Below are 25,484 nucleotides of genomic sequence, written 5' to 3' on the forward strand. Positions count from 1 at the left end.
AAGCTGCCTATGCTGTTATAAGCATGCTGAATAACCAGGTGATCAGCTAAGGGTTTAAGGTTTCATTTTGACCGCACTATTCAAATACTTAGGTTTAAGTTCTTACTAATACAACTGCATATGGGAAGGTAGGGATATACAATGTTAAAAATAATTCTCAGTACTTGTACTTGAATAATTTTTTAAAGATATGTAATAAAACTTTGTCAACAAAATATGATTTTGCATGGTCTGCATGGTCGTATCTGCTCAACAAGGCTGCTCTATAAAATGTACAAGTGGTCATTTTCTCTTAAAGCGTTCAAATCTTCCACTTGAGAACCATCTGCCATGAGAATTGCAGTTCCTCGTTTCCTCAACCGTTTTTCTGTACTTATGAATTAGAGTTACATAAGACACACAAAAATTCTGTTTACGAGTCTAATCTATCCAATTTGACCTTGAACCATTAATCAGGTAAAATCATATTTACACGTATTCATAGTAACAAAAGAGAAGTGGATTTATAGCCCCATTTTAGAAAATTTTTAAAGAATGTTGAGGACTGTCTTGTTCCAACAATAAGAAATCTCCCTTTGAACTTTTGGTTAAATGGTTTAAACCTTTCTTAGTTGCAGCAAGAATGTGGAGGATTTTTGCACGTAATGCTGAATCTCAAGAATTTTATCTCCAAAAAAATCTGTGTCCCTCTGCATGTTGTATTAATATTTTCTTGGAGGAGTGCTCACCTGCTAATCTTAGAAGATCTTCTATTGTATCAGGAAGATGGATCAGTTTTCCAGGACTTTCTCCTTCAGTTAGTTTTTCATTAGGGTGATGTCCATGGATTATTATTCTTGTAGGCAACACCTCGGAAAATGCATATGCTGTCGAGGTTCCTGCAAGAAGATTAAAAAAATTTATCATGAGAGGTTGAACATGATAAAATAGAAGATCTAGAATTTACCTTTTTGGTGTTATCAAGGATATTAAGTTTTTTTAAGTTTCAAGTGACAATGACTAAGGATCTAGAGTGAGATTACTAGTCTTAAGAGTAACATTCCATTTAGACCATCAGATGAACTCAAAGTTGACAAAAACACCAGCAAGATAGTTACCACTAACATCCAAATCAAACATAAGAAAAGCAAAGGGAAAGAGTGTGTTAAGTAATTGTATTGGCCAATAACAAAAATTCTGTTAGCTGATTTATCCAATGGAGGTCTGGAATTGACTGATGGTTATCAAAACTTCTATTTTGAGAACTATTTCTCTGCAAATTCTGAAGGAGTGCTTATTTAGCGTAATCTACATCCAGTTGTCATTTAAGTATGTGCTGTGCATTTGCTTTGTTCTTGTAATTCTTAAGGAAGGTGCAAAATTACTTCTTGCTTCTTCATCAGCTGCATGGTGCTCTAATTCCTCCACTGCTGCTGTATCCTGCAAGAGGAAAATGTTATAGTATACGGCTTTGATTCCTTTTCTTCGAAAGTCAACTGACTGTGGAAGAATGATGTCTTACAAAACTTGTTTTATTTATTGTTTGAAGGAAATATGTTTGCATGTTTGCTTTGTGGTTTTATGCAGTGAGTTCATTGCTCAAACCTTTTGCCAAGTTCATTTATTCCTTATGTTTATGCAAGCAAAACTTTTAAGATGAGCATGTTGAAGTGCTGAAATGAATTTCATTTTCTCAATTAAAATATTGGGGAGTGTAGCATTTTCATGTAAAATGGGTATTTTTTCATTTTATACTGACTTGTTGGGGAAACAACGGTAGAGAAGGCAGAAAGCTTGCATGTAATTTCTCCTTATTGGGGTGAGCCTGACCTCATAGCTTTTTCATTTACCAGAGCAAAGCCCATATAGGATCAATTAAAGGTTTTTTATTGATCCAGGGCATAAAAACTCCGGTGTTATGTCAGTCTAACCTCAGGTTCTATATCAGTTAATTTCTGAAATTTAATACCCAAATAATAATGGTCATTGTGCAAATCAACTTTAACATAAGTCCACTTGTATTGTAAGTCCTGGTTTTGTTGCATGCATATGCAATGAGATGTACAACCAATTTTGACTCATGAAATTGAACTTTGTTGAGAATAAGGGATTTCTTTCACGGTGCAAGAGCATCAATGGATTAAATGTCCACAATGGTTGAATTAAGTCATTTTAACAACAGTAGAAAGATGTCCTGACAGACATACAGGACATGCATTGGATTTCATTATCAAAAAGAAGAAATACCTCTGTTCTTAAGTCTCCAAGGAATTCTGTTACCAGTGGTATCTCTTCCAGCTCCTCCTTTTTTAACCCTTTCAAATGCTGAAATTGATAATGCCATTTATGACATGTACTAATGTTTTTTGAAAAATGAAAACCTAGAAAGCAGTAAATGAACTTCGTCAAAAGCAATGATATAAAGAAAATTTTCTGCAGTTTTATCGCAAAAGAAAATTGGCTGAAGTACTAGTGCATTGAATTTTATTAAAGCAATGAACTACTTGAGAGTCTGAGGACACTAAAAATTAGAAAGGATGGAAAACTTGTGGAGAATTAACCTGAAGGAAGTTGGAGAGCATTATTTTTCCATCTTCATTAAACGGCTGCAGCAATTGCTTGAAGTTATGATGGCTGATCCGTATAACCTGAGACAGCCTCCTAGTTCTGACTGTGAAAGGTTGAGGGACATTAAAAATTACCCCTATTTCCCCAAACATATCAGGAGGCCCCGTCTTCGACAGGAACTGAAACAATTCAAAGTTTAAATGTGTCAAAGGTAAAAGATAATGATCCGAATTCACAAAGCTTAGTTGACTAGGGAAAGTAATAAAAACATATTAGGTGGTTGTTTTAGCCTTCCCTATTTTAGGTTTGCTGCATTTTGATGTCAAAAGTCTGATGCTTATTCCTAGAAAGTCTGCCCACATATACTGTGATTTCCCTGACCAATTTCTTGTAATTAGATGTCATGTACCTTATGTTTCTAAAGGTACTATCCAATGCATATTTAGCACACTGATATGTACTTAGACCTGGGGTGCTTTCTACTTTCCAGTAATTGCTATATCCTTTTGATGAACTTTCAAGAACAGCCTCTTAATTCTGATTTTTGTTTCAATGCACAATTTTTGTGGACAGTTTGCTGAAGGCTAGGATGAAGAAACACCAGTTCATGGAGGAATTATCCTAAATGATACTGAATGCCTATCCTGGAATGAGACTCCCACTGGTTACAAACTCTGGCAGTCTTCTTAGTATTGGTATTCTAGATTCATGGTATGTAGAGTTTATTTGAACTTCTTTCATTTGTCAAGAAAAGGCACAGATCTGCTATTATTTTTTTTCTGTTCAGTATACATGTTTAATTTGTACTGATGCTGAGTGAAGATAATTCTCTTAAGTGAAGAGTGCTTGGGTGATGAAATGTTCTGATCCCCATAAGCTGCCAAATGTTTCAAGTTTTACTCTCTCATTTCTTTGTGCTGTAGCCTTTATATGTTGGTTTAGCTGTGCATCTATTTTCATGATTCCGCCCATGAGATTCATATAATTGAGAGCTTTCTGAGAAATCTGGAATGAAGTAACAGGCATTCTTTACATTGTCTATCTGTCTGCTGCTATTATAATCATACACGAAACACACTAGTTATCCACGACGTCCCTGACTTTAGGGTTAAACACTTGTAAAGTATCTTTAGGATCAGATATCTCTCAAGTATCTTTAGGACTGATAATAAATTTAAAACTCAAAGTAAAGTGCTTCACAATTTAGTTAACTTACAATATCAGTATAGTGTTTAATTGACAACAGAAACATTGCATATTCTTATCTATCGTTATTCTGTGTTGAAATTGACCATATGCTTAATCTACATTAAATGATTGAATATCATAGTTCCCAAAAGGCATTCTCCACAATCTGCATGCCTTCATATTTCAATCCCAGTAATAGTCTGAAGTTTTCTCAGCATTAGGTTTGCCATCACAATCCACTGAAGGAAACACAATTTATTACATTCTCTTCAATTTCAATATAGTGTTCCTTATTCTCTATCCTTGATATAATACAACTCTTATGCTGTTTTAAAGTTTATTATCCACTCTTAGTGATTCAATTATCATTTATAATTCATCGGCATAAAGGATAAGATTTTGGGAACTTCAAAAAACGAAAAGTACCTGCTCCGTGCCATTTTTGTATGTTATCACGTCCTGCAACTTGCAGCAGTTAGAATGTGCATGTCAAACAAGTCAGATCATGAATAGCATCATTAAAGAGATAATATACCACAGCTCCGGATACAATAATGTAGAAATCTGTTGATATTTCATTTTGTATAATAATATCAACTTTTGGTGGAAAATACTCTGCTTTCATCTCTGGGACCTGTGACGAGAAAACCATAGGTCATACTTGAGTAAAGTATTCCTTTGCGTCTTTGTTTGAATTTATGTTTAGGCTAAGATATCAGAACTTCCCTTAGTAATGCCCCCAAGGGACATCTACACACCAAACATAGCAGGTAGGTTATTATTTGCATGAAAACTTTATTAATCCATACATTGCACTAAGAAATCAATACATTATGAGTTGGAAATAGAGGATTTTAGTAGTTGGGACAAGTGGAGTTGTTGTTACCAGCTGAACAATAAAGTCTTCAGAGACTCCTTTGAAAAGGTAAGTACTTTCCACAGTTTTTCGGAAAAGATGCTGGGCGATGCTAGATCTTATTGCCTTGGGCAGATCTTCTAGTACTTCTTCTTGCTGTAATTCCGCGGTCTTGAATTTCAGCGTAACATGTGCCAGCATTTGATCTTTCAAGCTTTCTGGAAGTCGATTCTTGCTTGCATATCGCAGGATCTCATTGATAGCATCCCTCTGCAATTCGGAAACATAATGCAGGTTTTTGGCTGGGGGGTTTATTAGGTCATATGCTCTTAGTGAAATCATAATGGATGGTTAGGGATAGGCAGTTGTTGTTACCATGGCAAAGGTTCGGACAGCACTGTGGACAATAAGATTTGTCATGTTGCCAATTAGGTATGCTGTGAGGCCAATGTTAAAAAGCATGTACAACATGTTGAAAATCTTCTCTCCTGTATTCACTGCGTGCAAATCTCCATAGCCAACAGTTGTGAGAGTGACGATGGACCAATACATGGAATAAGTGTATCCCAGCCACACACTCCTGTCTTGAAAATTAGGAATCAAAGAACCAATCCATGTATCATCTGCCACATGATGATGTGTTGCCAGCCAGTAGTAGAAGCAACCAGCTGAGTGCACCGCAAATAAGGTCACCTGTGATCAAGAGTAAGAGAATTCACATAAGAGTAAGACCAAGCCTTTGATTGCTTAAAGTAGTGTGTGTATATATATATGCATTTGAATTTCACCCGCTCGTGATTTAGATCAATTTAAACTCACAAAATAGTTTTGGATGGGTAAAAACAAAATGTAGGTATGTTTGTAACGAGATAGAGGGTAATTAGCAAGTTTCTTATTCCATAAAGGTTTAACTTGTGCTTTTATTTGTCGCATAAGCTTGAACTTAAGCCTGGATTAATGCTAATTACATGACAGCTAATCTTTGGAAAAAGTTGCACAAGCTTACACATATTAGTTTCGCGTATCTTGTCCAGAAGTAGCTGAAGCGAGTGTCCTTCTCTAGCCTGGAACCAAAGATAACTCACAAATTGTTAAAATTGGATAGCTAATCATGGAAGTGTGTTCTATGTGTAATTGCTATGCTTATTGATGTTTTTCAAGATCTAGATGCCCACATTTTTCAATTTATGTTGTGTTAAACTTTTTGTCCTGATGTAGGACTAATGTCTATAGATTTTAAGGATAAAATTTTACTCCCTCCGTCTTACTGTAACAGACTTTTATTTTTCATCTGTTCCAAATTATAACTCACTTTTCAATTGAAAAATATAGTTAATTTATAATTTCTCTAAAATGCTCCTATTTAATATAGGTTGTTATTGAATATAACCTAACTTATTTAATGAAAAGCTAATTAGTCATACTCTATTTAATATAGGGGTATTTTAGTAAAATAGTAAGCTAGACTTATTCTTCCAATAAAATTAACTAACTTTTCTTAAGTTGTGTAAAAAAATCAAGCATATTAAAGTGAGTGGGATGGAGCGAGTACTTCTTCAAATTTTTTAGGCTATACCATGAAAAACTTCGCCAATGGCTGGCTAAGCATAGAGTTGACGAAAATTGATTGACCCCTGGATCGAACACTTTCCTTGGTATTGATTTGATGCTACTTTCTTTTAACTCTTTGCTTCTGTTAGCTTATATTAATGGTACCTGGAGAAAAGTTCGCTAACACGTCTAAGTCGCCATAGCCTGAGCAAGTTGAGGAACCCAAAGACTTGTCCGTAATGCCTTTTTCCAGTGAAGATTTGGTAGATAACCTGAAATGGCAGCGTCGAAGCTACGTCCATGGGAAACCATAAATGTTTGACATACCTAATAAATAAATCCAGAGGAGTCAAAAACCAAAAGAATACAAGCTATTGCTTATATGTGAGAACAAAAAATTATGAATTCTATTAATGCATTTACATATTTTAGATATTTAAAGAAGGAAAATGACCTGTTTCATTCCTCACATTTTGCAAAAATATTCTTTTCGTCCCTCACTTTTAAAATGAAGCAAATTTGTCCCTGATATTTAAAAATTAAAGTTATTACATTCCTGAACTTAATTTTCAATCTGAATCAAACCATCCAATAACCCAGTAATAAATTTCGGAAATAGAATTGATAGATCATTCGGTCAATTTCATCATATTCACATGACATTTATTAAACCAAAAAAATAAAAATTATAAAATAAAAGGCCATTCTTTGTCTTGGAATAGTAGAGTTTTTTTTTTTTGGTAAATCTTTTCATGCACCGTTAGTATATCCGCTTGTGAATCTAGATGTGTATCATAAATATAAAATTTTTTGTTTAAATTAATTAAAATGATATGGCGGTACATAAAACCGTCAATGTATACAATATTAATGTAGGAAAGATTAATCTTTCTTTTTTATGTTATAATTTTTTAATTATAATTTTTCGTTTCATTAAATTTCACATGAATATCAAGTTGAGTTAACCAAATGATCTATCAATTACACCCCAAAATTTGTAATCAGGTTGATTGGTGATTTGATGCAAATTGAAATTTGGGTTCAGGGATGTAATAATTTCAATTTTTAAATGTCAAGAACGAAATTGCTTCATTTTAAAAATGAGGGACGAAAAGAATATTTTTGTGTAATGTGAAGGATGAAACCGATCATTTTCCCTTTAAAGAAAGGCAAATGATATTGACACTCCAAGAAAGACTCGAGGTACATATAAAAAACAACTACAAACAAACAAAGAATAAAAAATAAAATCTACACAACTTTCTTCTTCCATCTATTACCACCATCCCTACCCACCACCGTCACCGTCACCATCTCCCTCTTTCTCTTCTTTCCTCTTCCTCCCTCTTCCTCCTCTCCTTCTCCCTTCCCCTTCCCCTTCTCCTTCTCTTTCCTGCTACACTCCATCCCTCTCAAATCTATCACGATGTCATGATCAGAGGCCTTGAGGAAGATCGCCCGGGGAGGGGGGAGGGGAAGGAGAGGAGTGAGGCGTGGTGGGAAAAGGAGGAGGGGAGGAAAGAAAGAGAGGGATGGGGCAGAGGGAAGAGGAGAAGGACGAAAGAGAGGGAGGAGAAGGGAGGAGGTGGTAGCAGTGGTGGGTGATGGTGGTAAATTTTTAAAAAACATCACAAAAATTTTTAAACTTTAAAATTATTCCAAAATATATTCCAAAAACACCTCTAAAAATATCACGAAAAAAATTTACAATAAAAAGTTTTTCATATATACCGTTACAGTAAAATATTTCAAAAACACCCTAAAAAATAACTAATTCAAATGGAGCCGGATTGTATGAATGTGGTTTTTTTGAAGTTATTTTTGTTTATATATTACTGTAATATTGTATATGAAAAACTTGTTTTTCAAAAAATGAGGAATCCAAACGGAGCCAAACAAAATAAAATGACATAAAAACTTATAAAATATTCTAGAAGACGAAATTCTCCCTCTATGTATTATAGCTTTCTCTAATTTGTCTCTTCAATTCAATTAGTTTTCTCTACTCTTAAGTTAGTGTTAATTTATTATACAACTAATAACGGAGAAAATTCTTAATAGCAATGATTTTGTAGAATGCCGTGTGAGTATGAATTATTTGGTAGTGACTGAGTAAAGCATTAGATTTTATGGTTGGAATTGTCTATTATTTTTGGCTTAGTTCTTTGTTATTATGTTTTTACGACTTGAAACAACATTAGAGTTTCTTTTTTCTTATAAATTTAAAATTTTGTTGTCAGTAGTGTAGAGGCCTTCATAAAAATAATGTAAAATAATCACTACACTATACCTTGAGAGTAATTTTGGTATTTAAAAATTGTTAGACAATCTAGATTATGGATATATATATATATATATATATATATGTCATTTTCAACCATTGTGAATAAATGCATGTGGAATTTGTGGAACTTTTTTTTGGACTGCTACTATCATTTGTCTTAAAGAAACTATAAATTGCGGAAGCAGCAAAACGCCATATTCGCTTAGCCTAAATTTTTTTAAGTTTTCAATCATTAACAACAAATACAAAATCAAAACTTCCCTTATCATATAAGCGAAAATCTTCAAACTTGAAATTTCCAAGACTAGTATCAATGTCCTTTTTCTTGTTCCAATGAGTAACAACTCTAGTAGTATATGTTTTTTTCCCTTCAAACCCAGATTTTATAATATATATATATATATGTATACATATATGACTTATAATTGAGAATATAGAAATTCATATACACAAGTACGAGCTATCCTATGCTACAAACACTTGGCATTACCTATAACTTGACTTCATTACATGAGACATGCATGTATATGCCTAGAGGTCCTGCGTGAAAATACACAATTTCTTGTATCAAAGGTGCAATTTTTTTCGAAATTTTAACTATCAACCGTCCTAGTTGTCCCCTAAAGCCCAAACGTCCAACTGAAGTAAGATATCAGTTTTGATATTTTTAGTTACTGCGCCTTTATCTGAATCATTAGTTTTTTTTTACTTTGTATTCTTCTAAAAAAAAATAAACAGGGAAATTCAGTAATATTATACATGTACCTCATGGCTATTTTCTTGTGATCATCAACGAGCAAGTAGGTGGATTTGTCCAAGTAAGCCACGAAGAAAGTAAGAACGATATCAATACCAAAGAATGCATCAACGACTAAGTCAACAGGCAACAGTGAGTCGGTGGCCACCCTCTTGAACGCTAGCTCGAATGGAGATGACCAGGCTGAGTAAACCACCAAAACTACAAGAAATGCTTGCCACCACCTATATACAATTGATCCAAGATTTAGCAAATTATGGTTTTAACCTCTGCCACTCGATTTTAGTGTTCTTGATCATTCTCACACAACAAAAATGTGTTATTAATCATTCATTTACATTTCATATAGTCGTCCAATCTGGACTCTGCTAGGATATGAGTATGATTTTGTTATCACAACTTGATAAACACGCGCACACACACCCCTTTATGCTTCATTGCATTCACAAGATCTCCCTTAATATTAAATTGTATAACTAAAATGAAAGTAGCTCCCATTATATATTTTTTGTATGAAGTGAAAATATCGAGGTAGTGTAAACATGATATGCCAATTAGTAACTTTCTTTTCTATATGGTCCTTAAGTATGTCTAATATGTTTGAATAGGACAAATTAAGCTCATAGTTTTATTTGTGCAATAATTAGCAAAACAACACTTGAGTTCAAAGGAATTCGATCCCCATGCCAAGAAACTATTGGATTGCAATTTTTCTCCAAAATATTTTTAAGTTTTCCATGATACATTTCTCAATCATTTTTTTAGGTCACATATATCAAATCATTACAGTATATTTTTCAATAAAAATTCCAAAAAATAACAACTCAAACGGGTTATAACTCTTCTGCTTTTGACATTGAAGACTAGTTTGAAGGAAAAGAAAAAAAATGGAAAAAGAAAGAACTCACCGGTATCTACGGTCATATGGGGCAATAACGAATTTATTGAGCTGCAAAGATCCTTCACCAACGACAGTTCCAAAAGCCGGCAGCAGACTACTTGACACTGAGGCTAAGTTCCTTATTTGACCGCTTGAATGTCGCCGGTACAACAACGGCACCGGTGACTTCGCAGAATGTAACGTTGTTGTGGTCGTCGACATCTTTCTTTATTGCTCTGACCCTCAGAGGGAGAGAGAAGAAGATGGTGGAAGGGCGGAGGAGGAGGAGAACACAACTTCGTTGTTTCTATGCATAATTGCTTCACCATTGCTATCTTATATAGAAGTTAAGATGTCAATACATATGAATGGTTTAGTGTATTAAAATATTGCAATTTGCCTTGTCAAAATAATCAAGAAACATATATAGTTGACAAATATGTATGTGAATCGACATTAATGCATGGTAACATAGATTGACAAATATAGTTGCCTTGTTACTTAATTTATTTGACTTTTGACGTATCCTTTGGTGTCTAAATTTGTATTTATGCAATTTTATGGTTAGAGTATCCTGAAAATATGGTTAAGAAGTATAGATTTTTTATTTTTATTTTTATTCTTACTTCTTATATATGTATGTTGAACTCTTCACCAAAATGAAGTTCTTTTTTTTTTTAATATCACTTTGTGAAAAAGAATTTTTAGCACACACAAACTTGAGGAGTACTTCATCCATGTAACCCAAAAAGTGCCTTAGAAGATAACCTCTTAGAAGTGGAGTTTTTTTTTTTAAAATATTTATTTTTTCCCTTAATATTAGAAATTTATAGGTAACTAACTTGAAGTGACACATTTTTTCAGTTAACATGAGCAATACTTTAGGGATGATGCAAGAAATAGGAACAAGAAATAGAAATAGATACATAGATACACACAAAACCAAACTCACCTTGCTTGTCAAAAAATAGTTCAATTATTGACTACAGTTTTTCAAATCTAAAATTCTATCCCAATGGAGGACTTCATCAGACCTTTTGCTTTCTAGAGTAGCTAAAGATAATGAAGTTTTGTATAGGGTTTGACTATTCACACATAAAAAGAGGCCTATGGTTTTATTTATTGATCAAATTGTCGGGATCGCAAGTCTTCAGTTAATGAATGTTCTCAAAGGTCAGAAATGTTTTGGACATAGTAATAAAATAGATAGCTAGCGTGGTCCATTATCAATTGGACGTCACAACTTGGAAATTTTTTTTTCAGTGATCAATTGCCCTGTAGCTTTCCAAATTGCATGCCACTTAATTGTGGTACCAAAAGCTACTAATAGCCTCTCTGACTTTGAGCCTTTAGGTTTCCAACTTCCACTAAGTTTAAACTTTTGAGCATGGACATTTGGAATACTTCCCCTTGGTTATTTGGTTTTCATGGCTTTTTGTGGGGTGTTATCATTTGATCACAATTTCATCCGGTTTTGAAAATTAAATATATTCTTTATGCTCTCATTTACTTTTGTATTTAGATTTTAATTATTCAAAAGCAAAAAAAAAAACAAAGAAAAAAAGCTGCTCAAATTAACTTTTGCCGCTAACTTTATGCTTAGCAAGGTTCAAATACCTATGAACTTAAAAAAGTTTTTTTTTTTTTTTTGGGTATGCTCTCTTTACTGAATTCAACAGTTATGGACCCGATTCAAACTGTTGAATTGCAGCAAAATAAGACGGTCAAAATTCGAAGAACTTTTACTCCCCAAGCAATTTTAAAACTCAACTTGCATATAGTAACAGAGTCGCCAAATCCTTGTCCATGGTTCCAACGTCCAAGCGCATCATCTTTCACGCCTTTGTCAGCCTCAACCTGAATCAAACGCTAGGGGGCAGGAATGTTGAAGGATGAATTTTTCAAGAATTTCAAAACCCATTGCAAAAAATCTTGGGACTCCCAACTCATTTTTTTCTAATGCCTTTTGAGTTTTAAGGTCAGTTCTTTATCATTAGTGCACAGAACAGTTCTCCTCTGATGACTTTGGTGTGTTGACCTCCCGCTCCCAGCGTGTAGATCCAAAACTTTGATTCCAGAACTGTTGTTGATAGCATATATCTCCTCTGAAGCAGCAGTTTATTGGGAAGAATTATAAACCAACACTGAGGGCATCATTATAAACCAGCAGTTCCTAACCTCTCAACTCTGTGTGCAATCTGTCAGAAATGAGAGAAAGGATGGGAAGGCTTAGAGTTTCACCTGCTAAAAAAGTCGTATCCAAATCACCAAATTGATCACCTGCTAGAAAACTACAACGAACGAACATGTGATGTTATCTCTGTGAACAAAACTATTTTTCAGTCAAAAAATGAAATCAACTCCTGACAAAATGAGGGGAGAGGTAAAAAAGGAACCCCGTTCCTGAATGCTACTACTAGTATCTTTATGTGCACAGCTCATATGCCTTGCTCTTCCTACTATACAACATAACAAAAAATGGGACACGTATCCCTGGAGAAACAAACTGATCCCTGTACTGATTTGCATCAAATCTCATTTGAGAAACTCCATGGATCAACCCAGTTGTTCAAATCTTTGCTTTGACAAAAAATTTTGCGTCCTCCTAGGTACTGAATGTAGCATGAGGGGCAATTTACCAAATAACCAATGACACCAAATGCCCAATTATCCATCTCTGCATTTTTACCATGAATATTTAATATCATTGAACTCAATCTCTACCCTGCTGAGTGGCATACCAGATGGCACTTTACCCCTGTAACTTTTTACCATGAAAAGTATTCAATCACATGTACCGAGCCAACCATTGCTTGCACATATCAAGCACAGGAAGTGCATTTGCATGTAATGCCTGATGTGCTACGTATTGAACATCTGCTACACTCCCGCTCTTAGAGGCAATCTGGAAGGCACTTTTAAGCCTACCACAAACCACGCACGCTAGCACCTTTCTGTGGCTGCTAGTCAACATGTCAATGAGTCGATCAGGACGCTCTTTGTGTCTGTTAGCGTACACATTTATTGCAGCCCCTAACACCTGATCCCAATCGTCATCATCTATTGTACCTTTAATGTTTCTGAAGAATTCCGTTAATTGACCTCCCTTCTTCCTCTCTGCAAGTGAAGCAGCAACGGCAGCGTATATGTCCACAGCTGGAAGATTAACCTCATAAATCACCTGAAAAGCCAAGTCAAAATTCTTCTCAGCCAGAGACTCTGCAATTTCAGACCTTCTCCTAAAAGTTTCGGTATCATTTGGATTCCCGAAAAGAGAGTACTTCCATTGCGGTCCCTCTGCATTGAAGCATCTGACTACATCGACCTGAATTGCAACCCGAGCAGAAAACTTGACAAGCCCCTCTTCAGAGAGCTTCTCAGAAGCAGTTTTGCCTCGAATCCCCTTGGTAACAACTTTAGTAGAATCAACTGATTTGTATCTAGCTGATAACCCTTCATCAAAGTGCATCTTGGCATGTTCCAAGTGCTTTATAGCTTCCTCTTGTGAGGAGGAGTTCATAAACAACTGAATACAACAAAGACCAGCAGCCACATGATCCTTCTTGATCACCTGAAACTTGTAAAGATAATTAAAATGTTTATGAGTTTCACAGTAAAGACAAATACGGGCAAGTGCTGCAGCAGTGTGCTGTTTCACTGAGTCATCTTGTGATGCAGCAGTAGAAACTCTCGTCGATATTATTTCCTCCAAAACAGGCATGGCATTAAATCCAATGCAAAAACCACATAAATCATCAAGGGTCCCATAATCAGTGGCCAAAACATCTGGTCTTTGAGGGGAAGAAGAAGATGTAACAATTCCAAGTGAGGATGGCTGTGGTGGTGAAGGAACAGAATTCAAAGGGAAAAACAAGCAGCAAGCATCCTTGTAATGGCCATGCTTAAACATGAAACCAAGCAAATGTTGGTGGCCATACTGCATTTCAAAAATCCAAAGATTAGGGGCCATTACAATATAAGAGTACAAAGTGTGAGAAAGATCACCACGAGTAACTTTATTAACCATAAGCATGAAAAAGTCTCTAATATACATCAAAGTACCAACATATTGTGGTCCTTTGAAGTTTTCTATATCCTCCTTCAGTTGTGCTATTAAACCTAGGATTAAATTCATGTATGCCATATGTTTGGTGCATTTGCCCAACCATCTAATACATTGAAAATACCAACCAAAAGGAAATTGCTCTGAAGGTCAATATTTACTATAAATCAAGATAAAAGTGTAACTGGAGATTGGAAAGAATCCTCAAACTGTAAGTGCATGGACTAAATTTTTGCGGGAGAAAACCAATATTCAACTTAAGCCAGCAACAATAACTTCAAACTATGGAAAAACGGTTTTTTGGATGAAAAAAATCCAAATCAAGAAAATGATGCATTTAGTTTTCTTTTTCTTTTCTTTTTTAGTGTTTGGGGCCCCGGGGAGGGGGTGTGAGAGGTGCAGTTCAGAAACAATTGGCCAGTTTAAATCAAATCAAGCTGATGGTAAATCAATGCTTACTTCCTGCAAGTAGTTAACACATTCAAGGTATCTAATACTGTCAAGATTACTACGAGGCCCATCTTCAAGGTCCAAGTTGTTTGTTGAACTATCATTTGCAGCTTCTTGTGATCGCCTAGATCTCTCTGAACGTGGAAATGTTGATGGCATGTACAAGACATTGAGATAGGAATCAGCTGAAAGAGAATCATCTAAGATCGCTGGTGCACTTCGTGCCAAATGTTCATACCTGCATCACGTAATTTGATGAAAGGATACAAATTAGCAAATTAATCTGTTCGCTCTATCGGTTTATCAACTGGGATCAAAGAGAATCTAGCAGTTTCAAGTACCAGATTAATGCAGTTATATGACATCGACAATCACAAAGCATTTTACAAATATTTTCAGACCACCGGCTTTCCTCCAAGCAGTCTTGAAAGTCCCAACAAAAGAAAAGTGAAAATACAATGTATTTACCCCAACAATTACAAGTTTGTTGACCTACAAACCCTTGTAAAGAAGAATAATAGTTTGCAGTCAGTGCACGGACATCAAATGCTAAGCACAATGCATAGATGCCAGGTATGAACTTTCGTTGGACTAAGAAGCTGACATCACAACTCAGGTCCAACGAAGAAAAGGAAGAGGAGAAACTTTAGTAGGCAAGGTACAATTTACAGTATATTAGTGTTCAGCCACTAAAAATAATTCCATGAAAAATCACTAAGAATACTCGAATGTAGCAATTAAATAAGGACTTCTAGTACTTCATTCATTTTGTGTCTTTGTTATTCTTTTGAAGGACCATTCTCCACTTGCGCATGTACCAATTCAATTGGCCACCACTAATTGTGCATCTAGGGAACATCTAGCACTACCGTCTTGATTCTCTGATATTATTAATTAAAGCTCAAGGTTATTTTATCCAACATAAGTCTATAAGTTCATGATTAGCACCATAGTTCATTTAGCCTAAAACCTTACATAAAGTAGTGTGTGAGGCCACAAGGTAGAGATATCACCCCACAAACCAGTAAATTTATACTTGAAACAAATGTCTTCTCATATAGCTGAAATGCATAGGTATCTTTCTCTCTGACAACAGGCCTCAAAACATGGGTCTTCTTCCTCTCTTAACACTGCAATTGCTTAGACTTTCCTTCTATCAGCTAACCCCAGCAAAATGATCAGAAAAGCTCTTACTTTACCAGCATGTCATCTGAAAGATCATTTTTTCACAAAGAAAAAGACAAAAGAGTCTCTCTCTCTCTCTCTCTGAGAAACACAAGCAGATAGATAAACCATTCCCCTCCATGTAGCACAAGGTATTTCTATGCCAGATCTGTGAGATTTCTGTCACATCTCACAATTCCCCTCATAAATAAACAAGTCCCTGACCCATCCTCCCCATCATCCTTTACCCCCTAGCCTGCACCGAATCCACATCCAAATCAGCTTAACCAGTTCCTGCTTCACACACCAACCACACAATCATGTATTTATCATCCCTATTTAAAACAAAGCACTCCTCCGATCCTGTTAAATAACTTCCCTTCAGGAGACAACCCTTCTATCCCTAGCAGCAACACATTCTGGCTAAAATTATTCTTGAAAAAGCGCACATTCCTGCCTCCAAGACCCATGCCCAGCTTTCCAATAAACACAACAGTAGACACACGTGTTGGTTGTAATTGAAATAGAGGTCAGTTTGTAAAGGTGCTTAATATGATCTTCAGATTAAGTAAAGAATATCTGACACTCTTAGCAGAAGTCAAGGTTACATTGTATTTTGACCAGAGATATTAGATATGAGTGTAGCCACCATCATCAAGAGATCTCATAAACATGTACAGCAGTTGTAAGAAGTTCCTACATGGTTGCTACCAATCGAAAGGAGAATGACCAGCATAGGAGAATGTCATAAACATGCACAGTAAAGTAATGACCAGCATAGGAGAATTACATGATTACTGCCTATCAAAAGGAGAAAATATGTAATATAAAGAAACAGAAACAAGATATAACATATTTGTTCCAGAATATTTGTGAACTAAATATCTCTTGAAATCTTACATTGACCGAACAGATGAAACGTCAACCGGTGGACCTCCTTCAATTGTGTTAATGATCTCCAGAACCACAGCTGCAGGATCACCCTTATGCAGTGCAAGAGCTTGCCTGGACATCAGCAAGCATCAAACAACAACAGAAGGTACATCGCTATTTATAAAGGTAAAGGTTGACACACACACACATAAAATGAACCACAGGGTCTATGAAAATTCCAAACATCACATACTTATATTTCACACGGGCTTGGGCATAATGCTCCATGCGGATTAGAGCATGGCCCCAGGAATTCCAGACTGGGAAAGCATCAATCTGAAAACATATAATACAGAAGAACCAATTAGGAAATAAAAAAGACAATAGATAGGGAAAAAGGAAGATTGCATGATAGCTACTTTGCACTTCTTGCAAGTATAGACTGCCATGCTGTATCGTTCCTCCGTGATGAGTCGATCCCTAAGACGTGATGAAGACTCTTTATCAGCAATATCATCAAGCGAGGCTGCTATGCCAGATCCCAAAAGGCTTTGAAGCAATTCAGCACGTCCCAGCCAAGTTTCTACTTGCATCAGTACTTCAGACAGCTCATCTGTAGACTGACTACCCACACTGGAGCTGCCAGCATCTGAGGATGCATCATCTGTATCCTTAACTCTTTCTGAGTTACTCGATAAGTCAACTCCCCCAGAGAGCTTTCTTAGCTGGGATTTAGCAAAAAGTAGACCCTGCAAGATATTGCAAAAATGAGACCAAAATAAATTCCAAGTCCCTTTATATTCACTTCCAAATTAATTTGCTGAGAGGACACCTGCACAAATGTTTCTGTGGCATGATATGCCCTGCCAATAGTTTCCATAGATGCATTCTCAGGCAACTGGTGGGAGCTTAACACATTCCGCATTTGATTAATGCACAAGTCTAAAGCACCTTTGCCTGCTACACTCTCATCTGAACACAATGATAGTAATGCCTTGAAACACCAAACAAAAGAAAAAATGAGAGATGAACAACAGCAGACTCTTTAGTAGAACAAAATTAAAGCATTATATATCAGTGTGTCAACTAGGCATAAAAATCAAATATGGACATGATACAATTCCAGATTAATGTAATGTACACAGCTGAGAGAGAGAGAGAGAGAGAGAGAGAGCTTCAAAATGCCTTATTACTCTTAATGAATGGACACAATCAACAGAAATTCGTTTGGGAACATTGACAAACCAAGTGACACGGGAAAAAAATTACAGCTGTGACAGTCAAAAACATTTTCCAGGGCCTTGTAGAATAAAAGAACCCATCTCCATATGGCTTCAGCTCTCACAAGTGGTGACAATTTTTTCCGCACTTATTAAGCAATTGCTGATAGATACATTTATAGCTATCATTTCTTATTAAGCATCTATTCATGCATGACCATTTCTTTCTCCCTTAAGTTTATAATTGAGCAAAGAAAAAGCTTGTTGAAACAAACAAAACACACTAGTGGCTGGAGTAGTTCCCCACTGCCCCCCCTTTTGGAATTCTTATTTGGTCAGAAAGAGAGTATTTATATGTTCACAGGTACAGATTACAGAAAGAATATCAAACCGGTGAGAGCTTGAAGTTCATAAACTGAAACACTGAAAATGTATAATCCTCAATCAACTATTCTGAGAAACATGAGAGACATGGATTACATACTAATTTAACAGTGTAGAACATACCAAGGGTTAGCAAATAAAATGTCATAAAGTTGACTAATGCACTATGCAACAAAGTGAAAGGATGGCACTAAAAATACAAACCTTAAAGAGAGTGATATCAGGCGCACTTTCGTAATGATGGGAAAAACGAACAGCTTTATCCTTAATAGGATCACCTGTCAGCATCCACTCCTCAGCGATGGAAACAGAAGAAAGCCTCTCTTGCCCATCTGAGTATAATGATACACGTTCTTCTTGTATGCCAGCCATTGCTTCCCATGTTACCCTTTCTGAATGTGTTAATCCAGATATCTTCCTCTTCCTATGACTGTCCTTTGGAGCTGTTTTATCGCCAGTATGGCGTGGGGTCCAAGAAAATGCTCTGCGAGCCTCTTTCTGAAAGTTGCTTAGGCTGCTAGTAAAGGATGACCGAGTAGGCGTCCCTGTTCTCGTCTTTTGTTTTGCTCTTGGACCTGAAACTGAAATTCTATGCTCCCTGAAAGGAGAACTGATACTAACAGCAATAGCTTTCGCAGCATATACAAGGACTACACTGTTGTCTCTCAATGAAGGGAACTCCTTGAGTATCTAAACGCAATTGATGAACATAATTAGAAAAAGGAACAGATTATTACTGCTAATCAGCAACACATTTAACTTCTGCTACATACCAGCGAAGCAGATTGCAGTTGCTTCCTCATCAGCAAAACCTCCAGAATAAGATGTGGGTGCTCATGCAGGGAAGAGCATCGTTGCTGCCATGGTAATGGCAGGGCAGCCAAGACACGAAGCCCTAATGCCCATAAGTTAAGCCGGGAAACCTCAGCTTCTGACAAGTTGCTGTCTCTTCTTTTCAGGAAAAAGTGAACCTTGAGTTCAAAAAGACTCATCATGAAAAACTCAAGGAACTATTAGGAATTCAAGCATGATCTTGGTCTTTTGGCCATCTTTTTTTTTTTTTTTTTTTAAATTTCATTTCAAAGAGGGTTTTTTTTTTGTTGTGGTGGGTGGGGGGAGATTGAAGGATGTCTCTCATATCAATCACTTACAAGAAGCTGCTTTGATCGAAGGTTAGGCAATAGCTGCATTGCACTCATCGCAACAGGAAGAGCATCATCAGTGTCACGTAGGGAAGAAAGGAAACGAGAAGCTTCTGCTGGACCTCCACCATTTAAAGGATCTGCAGTGAGAAGCTTCACAAGTTGACGACCCTGCAATTCTCTCCGGAGTTCAATGGAAAGGGCTGCACTTTCAGCCACTTCTAAAGCAGGAGATACAGCTCCTTTCTCGGCTAGCCTAAGAGCAAGACCTTCAGGATCTTCCTTACACACTGCCTCAACCTGAAAAAACCATTATATAGCGCAAGCAGGAAAGATAAGATGTGAAACATGAAAACAGCTCGCAAATTAAAAAAAAAAAGGTTTTTGCACATCCCTTATTTACATCCCAAAAGTTCAAAAGGAATTAGTTATGACCTCTTGCCAGCTGCTATAGTGATCATCGGCACAAAGTATGCGATTGTACCTCAGAAGAGCTCCTCTCATTTGAACAACCTAACAGTAGTGAGTTGTGAAACAATGCAAAGTTGTTACTAACACCCACAATAGTACAAAATGCATGCACAGGTCAATCCAGTCTAGGGTGCCAAGGATTACTAGGTGAAGCTCATTAAAAAAATTCAGTATTGTTACCTCCTTTTTAACAGGATCACTGTCTAGCAAATGACAGTTGCACATGGTGAGAACATCCAATGCAGCATCCAGCTCCCATCTGCGCAAATATCTGCAAAAAGAAGCACGTCAAATCCATGAAAGACCTATTCAAATAATTTAGAGGTCCATCAAAGTTTTACCTTTTCAAAAGGAAAAAGAAAACTAAACATTTAACCTGTAACTTTCAATTTCCTTTCAATTTTTCTTTCCTCTTATCTTTTATTCTTTTTCTTTTCTCTTTTGCACTGTCCTCATATGGATTTTTTTTTTTTTTTGGGATGGGATTTGTGGGCTTGGAGTTTGGGGTTGGGAACGATTAGAAAAGTGTCAAAATTTGGAAGAGCAACCAAAATGAGTGATAAACAAACAACCATTCTCCTAATCAATTATCCCTGTGAAATTCGACTTAGTATTGAAGGTGGAAAGGTAAGGAAATGAGAATTTAAATTCTTCAGTACTTAGAGGTTGTTCAAGAATGGATCATAACAAATCTCCAGAAGATTACTGCTGCTGCCAGATCTCTGTGGTTACGTAACAGATGCGCATAACTTAATTTGACCTCATTACATTCAATTCAAACAGCAAATTAACAAAATAATCCTAGAAAGGTCCCATAAATGACAATAAAAAATGCCATGGATAAGTCTCTAGTCACTCTGTTGAGATCTAGAATATCTTTTTCTATGTATATCCCATGATTTCTGCTATATCCCATGATTTCTGCTCTATTTTAGGATAGAATAATTTACTCCTAATGTATTTTAGGATAGAATAAATTAGCTCCTAATTTTTAGGAAATTACAGATTTCATGGAATTGACAAAAGTCAAATTCCACTTGTATAAATGTTGTACAGAGTCTGGAACAAAAGATATGACAGAACAATTCAGTTCTTCTTTTTGTTCATGGTATCAGAGCTTTTGCTCTTGGGACCTCTTCTTGTCAGCCTTCATTGCTGAGAACTTTCCTTTTTTTTCAAGTCTTATTGCCAAGTGCAATTTCCAGCCTTCATTGCTGATTTTTTCCATTAGGCCTTCATTGCCAATTTTTCTTTGAAACCTCCACCATGTCTGAAACTGAAACATCAGAAATCCACTCCAATACCAAATCAGAGGAGACCTCAAATATTCCACAAACAGGGGATTTGCAGAGTATCCAGGCAGCCTACAGGCTCAACGGGAAAAACTATTTGAAGTGGTCACAATTTGTTCAAACATTTCTCAAAGGAAAGGGCAAAATCAGCCACTTGCTTGGAACTGGACCGAAAAAGGGAGATCCTAAATTCGCTGCTTGGGATGAAGAGGATTCTATGGTCATGTCATGGCTGTGGAATTCCATGTTACCTGAAATAAGCGATACTTGCATGTTCCTACCAACAGCTCAAGATATATGGACTACTATTCGACAGACCTATTCAAAGGCAGGAGATGCTGCCCTAATCTATGAGATCAAAACAAAGATCTCAGCCACTAAACAGGGCAACCTTTCTGTTACTCAATATGCCAACCTTCTGCAAAATCTATGGCAGGAACTGGACCAATATCGGTGTGTTCAGATGGTGTGTAGTGAAGATGCAGCCACCTTGAAAAGCTTTATCGAAAAGGATAGAGTTTATGACTTCCTTGCAGGTCTGAATGTGGAATTTGATCAGGTCAGAATCCAGATATTGGGGAAGGAAAGATTATCATCTCTGAATGAGACAATATCATTGATTCGAGCTGAAGAGAACAGGCGAGAAGTCATGTTAGAGCCTAAAACATTAGAAGGCTCTGCAATGATTTCTACAAAGTCAAATAAAGACACAATTTGGTGCACGTACTGCAAAAAATCAAGCCATACGCGAGATGATTGCTTCAAACTCCATGGGAAGGAACAAGTCCTTAGTCGTAAAGGAGGATTCAAAGGGCGAAAAGCCCACTTAACTGCTGGAGAAGACCAAACACAAGAAAAATCCAACCAGGCTGGTATGGGAGAATTCAAGAAAGAAGAAATCGAAAAGCTAAGAAACCTCCTAAATTCCCTTGAAAAGTCCTCTAGTACGTGTTCATTGGCTCAATCAGGTAAGTACCTTAACTCTTATGCTTTAAGTGCCTCAAGCATGTCTTCTCTAGGCTCTTGGGTCATCGACTCAGGAGCTACTGATCATATGACTCACAGCCCAATCAGATTTAGAACATACAACCCATGTCCTGGAAATAGAAAAATTACTGTTGCGGATGGATCTCCTATAACTGTTGCAGGCCAAGGGACAGTAAATCTATCAAATTCTTTGTCCCTAAATAATGTGTTGCATGTCCCAAAATTGTCCTCCAATCTCATATCCATCCATCAAATTACCAAAGATCTGAACTGTAGAGTAATTTTCTATACTACTCACTGTGTTTTTCAGGATTTGGTTACGGGGAGGACGATTGGACTTGCTAAGGTGAATGATGGGCTTTATTACCTTGAGGAGATGAGTGGCAACAAGAAGAACAAAAATCAGTTATCCCTCACCTGCTCCTCAAATAATAAATCTGAAATTTGGCTTCATCATTTCCGTCTTGGTCATCCATCTTTTATTCTACTTAAAAGCATGTTTCCTTCACTTTTCAAGAATGAAGATGTTAGTAGTTTTCATTGTGATACATGTGAAATTGCTAAACATCATAGACTATCATTTCCATTGAGTAATACAAGATCTACGAGACCTTTCTCTTTGATACATACTGATATTTGGGGGCCTTGTAGAATTTCTAGTATTTCTGGAGCAAAATGGTTTGTCACATTCATTGATGATTGTACTAGAACTACTTGGTTATTTCTTATGAAAGAAAAATCAGAAGTAAGCAGTATTTTTCCAATGTTTCATAAAATGATTTGTACACAATTTGGAAGTCTGATTAAAAGAGTAAGATCTGATAATGCAAGAGACTATTTTAATCAAATTCTCTCATCTTTTTTCCAAAAAGAGGGTATAATACATGAGTCATCTTGTGTAGATACACCCCAACAAAATGGGATTGCTGAACGAAAAAATAGACATTTACTCAATGTGACTCGAGCAATTTTGTTTCAACATAAAGTTCCAAAAACTTTTTGGGGGGAGGCTGTTTTAACTGCTGCACATTTGATAAATAGAGTACCTTCAAAAGTACTAAATAATCAAAGTCCCATTGCTGCTCTTTCTGTTTTTTACCCTGATTTTAATGTCTCTTGCACATTGTCACCAAAAGTGTTTGGTTGTATTGCTTTTGTACATGTTCATGCACACCAAAGAGGGAAACTTGATCCAAGAGCTTTAAAATGTATTTTTGTGGGATACTCAAACACAAAGAAAGGATATAAGTGTTATCATCCTCCTTCAAAAAAATTTTTTACCTCCATGGATGTCACATTTGTTGAAAATGAACCTTATTCTCAAAGTAACAATCCTCATCCCCAGGGGGAGAGTTCTTGGGAAGATAAGGAATTTCTCCTTGATCTTCAAAGTCCTACACTAAACTTAAAGTCTTTCAAGCCTGACCATACACCAAATTCTAAAGGAGAACATACTAGCAGTGAACCTGAACCTGAATTTGAAGTTGAACATGCCAGTAAAGAAATTGAACCTGATCTTGCAGCTGAGGGAAAATCTGGTTTAAATCCAACTACACCACTCAAGGTCTACTCAAGGAAGAAAGTTCATATTTCTGAACCTGTGCAAATCCAAGAATCTGAACCACAATCAGGTACTGAAAATTCTGTTCCTTTGTGTGTTCAATCTGACTCTGCTCCTTGTGAATTTATTGATTTAGACCTGCCTATTGCTGTTCGAAAAGGAACACGAGAATGCACTAAGCACCCAATCTCAAATTTCGTGTCTTTCCATAGACTCTCTCCACAACATAAATCTTTCCTTACCACCATCAACTCCATTTCAATCCCACAAACACTACAAGAGGCACTTAGAAATAAGAACTGGTTACATGCTATGAAAGAGGAAATGAATGCCCTAGAGAGAAATAAGACTTGGGAAATTGTAAACCTGCCCAAAGGAAAGAAAACAGTGGGGTGTAAATGGGTGTTTACTTTGAAATATAGAGCTGATGGTTCATTAGAAAGGCATAAAGCTCGGTTGGTTGCAAAAGGATATACACAGACATATGGGATAGATTACCAAGAGACCTTTGCACCCGTTGCAAAAATGAATACTGTGCGTGTTCTTTTGTCTTTAGCCGCTAACTTTGGTTGGTGTTTACAGCAATTTGATGTTAAGAATGCATTCTTACATGGGGATTTAGAAGAAGAGGTGTACATGGAACCCCCACCGGGTTTCAATGAAATGTTTTTTAAAAAGAAAGTGTGCAGGTTAAAGAAAGCATTATATGGATTAAAACAATCGCCAAGGGCTTGGTTCGGAAGATTTACTAAAGTGATGCTAGCAATGCAATACAAACAAAGTCAAGGAGATCATACTTTGTTCATAAAATATTCAAAAGGAGGTGTTACAGCTCTACTTGTATATGTAGATGACATCATCATTACCGGGGATGATCCAATTGAAAGAGAAACACTCAAAAAGTGCTTAGCAAAGGAGTTTGAAATTAAAGAACTAGGGAGGCTGAAGTATTTTTTAGGCATTGAGGTGGCATACTCAAGTAAAGGCATCTTTGTTTCCCAACAAAAGTATGTCTTAGACTTGCTTAAAGAAACAGGCAATCTTGGATGCAAGGCAGCAAGTACACCCATTGAGCCTAACTTGAGATTGAATGAAGAGAAGGATGATAGCACAGTAGATAAGGGAAGATATCAGCGGTTGGTTGGGAAACTGATATACTTGTCCCATACAAGGCCGGACATAGCATTTGCTGTAAGTGTAGTAAGCCAATTTATGCATGATCCAAGAGAGAAACACTTGCAGGCTGTCAATAGAATTCTATCCTACCTCAAAGGGACACCAGGTAGAGGAATTTTGTTCAAGAAAAATGAAGGATTGCTCATAGAGGCATATACTGATGCTGATTATGCAGGTTCTGTTGTAGATCGTAGATCAACTTCAGGATATTGTACATTTCTTGGTGGGAACCTAGTGACATGGCGGAGTAAGAAGCAATCGGTTGTTGCAAGATCAAGTGCGGAAGCAGAGTTTAGAGCTATGGCTCATGGAGTTTGTGAATTGCTATGGCTCAAAATAATACTTGATGATCTTAAAATCAAGTGGGAAGGACCTATGAAACTCTATTGCGACAACAAGTCTGCCATCAACATTGCACACAATCCAGTGCAACATGATCGCACAAAGCACATCGAAGTTGATAGACATTTTATTAAAGAAAAGCTGGACAGTGGCATGATTTGCACTCCATATGTAGCATCAAATAATCAATTGGCAGATGTCTTAACTAAGGGAATGCCAACTTCCAACTTTGAAGACATTACATGCAAGATGGGAATGGAAAATATCTATTCACCATCTTGAGGGGGAGTGTTGAG

General features: G+C 36.5%; 2 protein-coding genes across 2 annotated transcripts in view; both read right to left on the reverse strand.

The window, feature by feature from the left end:
• Window positions 1-207: 207 nt before the first annotated feature.
• Window positions 208-10,285, reverse strand: LOC113780702 (potassium channel KAT3-like). The gene is made up of 13 exons (XM_027326481.1): window positions 10,092-10,285; window positions 9,192-9,407; window positions 6,308-6,469; window positions 5,598-5,655; window positions 4,967-5,284; window positions 4,622-4,861; window positions 4,271-4,369; window positions 4,162-4,194; window positions 2,541-2,726; window positions 2,227-2,304; window positions 1,365-1,419; window positions 729-878; window positions 208-367 (listed from the first exon to the last, which is right to left on the reverse strand). Exons 1-13 carry the CDS (start codon window positions 10,283-10,285, stop codon window positions 264-266), a joined length of 1,893 nt encoding a protein of 630 aa, XP_027182282.1. The 3' UTR covers window positions 208-263.
• Window positions 10,286-12,760: 2,475 nt separating this feature from the next.
• Window positions 12,761-25,484, reverse strand: part of LOC113779395 — a 34,935-nt gene continuing 22,211 nt past the window's right edge. The window contains exons 18-28 of the mRNA XM_027324965.1: window positions 20,011-20,101; window positions 19,795-19,872; window positions 19,369-19,659; window positions 18,991-19,188; window positions 18,422-18,907; window positions 17,446-17,607; window positions 17,033-17,362; window positions 16,867-16,949; window positions 16,641-16,745; window positions 14,586-14,814; window positions 12,761-14,000 (exon numbers count right to left, since the gene is read on the reverse strand). Of these exons, the coding sequence (XP_027180766.1) occupies window positions 12,852-14,000; window positions 14,586-14,814; window positions 16,641-16,745; window positions 16,867-16,949; window positions 17,033-17,362; window positions 17,446-17,607; window positions 18,422-18,907; window positions 18,991-19,188; window positions 19,369-19,659; window positions 19,795-19,872; window positions 20,011-20,101 (3,202 nt within the window). The 3' untranslated portion in view covers window positions 12,761-12,851. The remainder of the gene's footprint in view (window positions 14,001-14,585; window positions 14,815-16,640; window positions 16,746-16,866; window positions 16,950-17,032; window positions 17,363-17,445; window positions 17,608-18,421; window positions 18,908-18,990; window positions 19,189-19,368; window positions 19,660-19,794; window positions 19,873-20,010; window positions 20,102-25,484) is intronic.

This window comes from Coffea eugenioides, chromosome 8 (assembly GCF_003713205.1).
Source record: "Coffea eugenioides isolate CCC68of chromosome 8, Ceug_1.0, whole genome shotgun sequence".
Classification (NCBI taxonomy): Eukaryota; Viridiplantae; Streptophyta; class Magnoliopsida; order Gentianales; family Rubiaceae; genus Coffea; species Coffea eugenioides.

What these genes read in the sequence shown, in the direction of transcription:
- LOC113780702 (XM_027326481.1), bottom strand. Translation starts at nt 10,285, where the DNA reads ATGTCGACGACCACAACAACGTTACATTCTGCGAAGTCACCGGTGCCG. An exon ending in AAGACTTTATTGTTCAGCTG is followed by an intron (nt 4,370 to 4,621) that starts GTAACAACAACT and finishes TTCTCGTCACAG; the next exon opens with GTCCCAGAGATGAAAGCAGA. An exon ending in TTATTGTATCCGGAGCTGTG is followed by an intron (nt 4,195 to 4,270) that starts GTATATTATCTC and finishes TGCAAGTTGCAG; the next exon opens with GACGTGATAACATACAAAAA.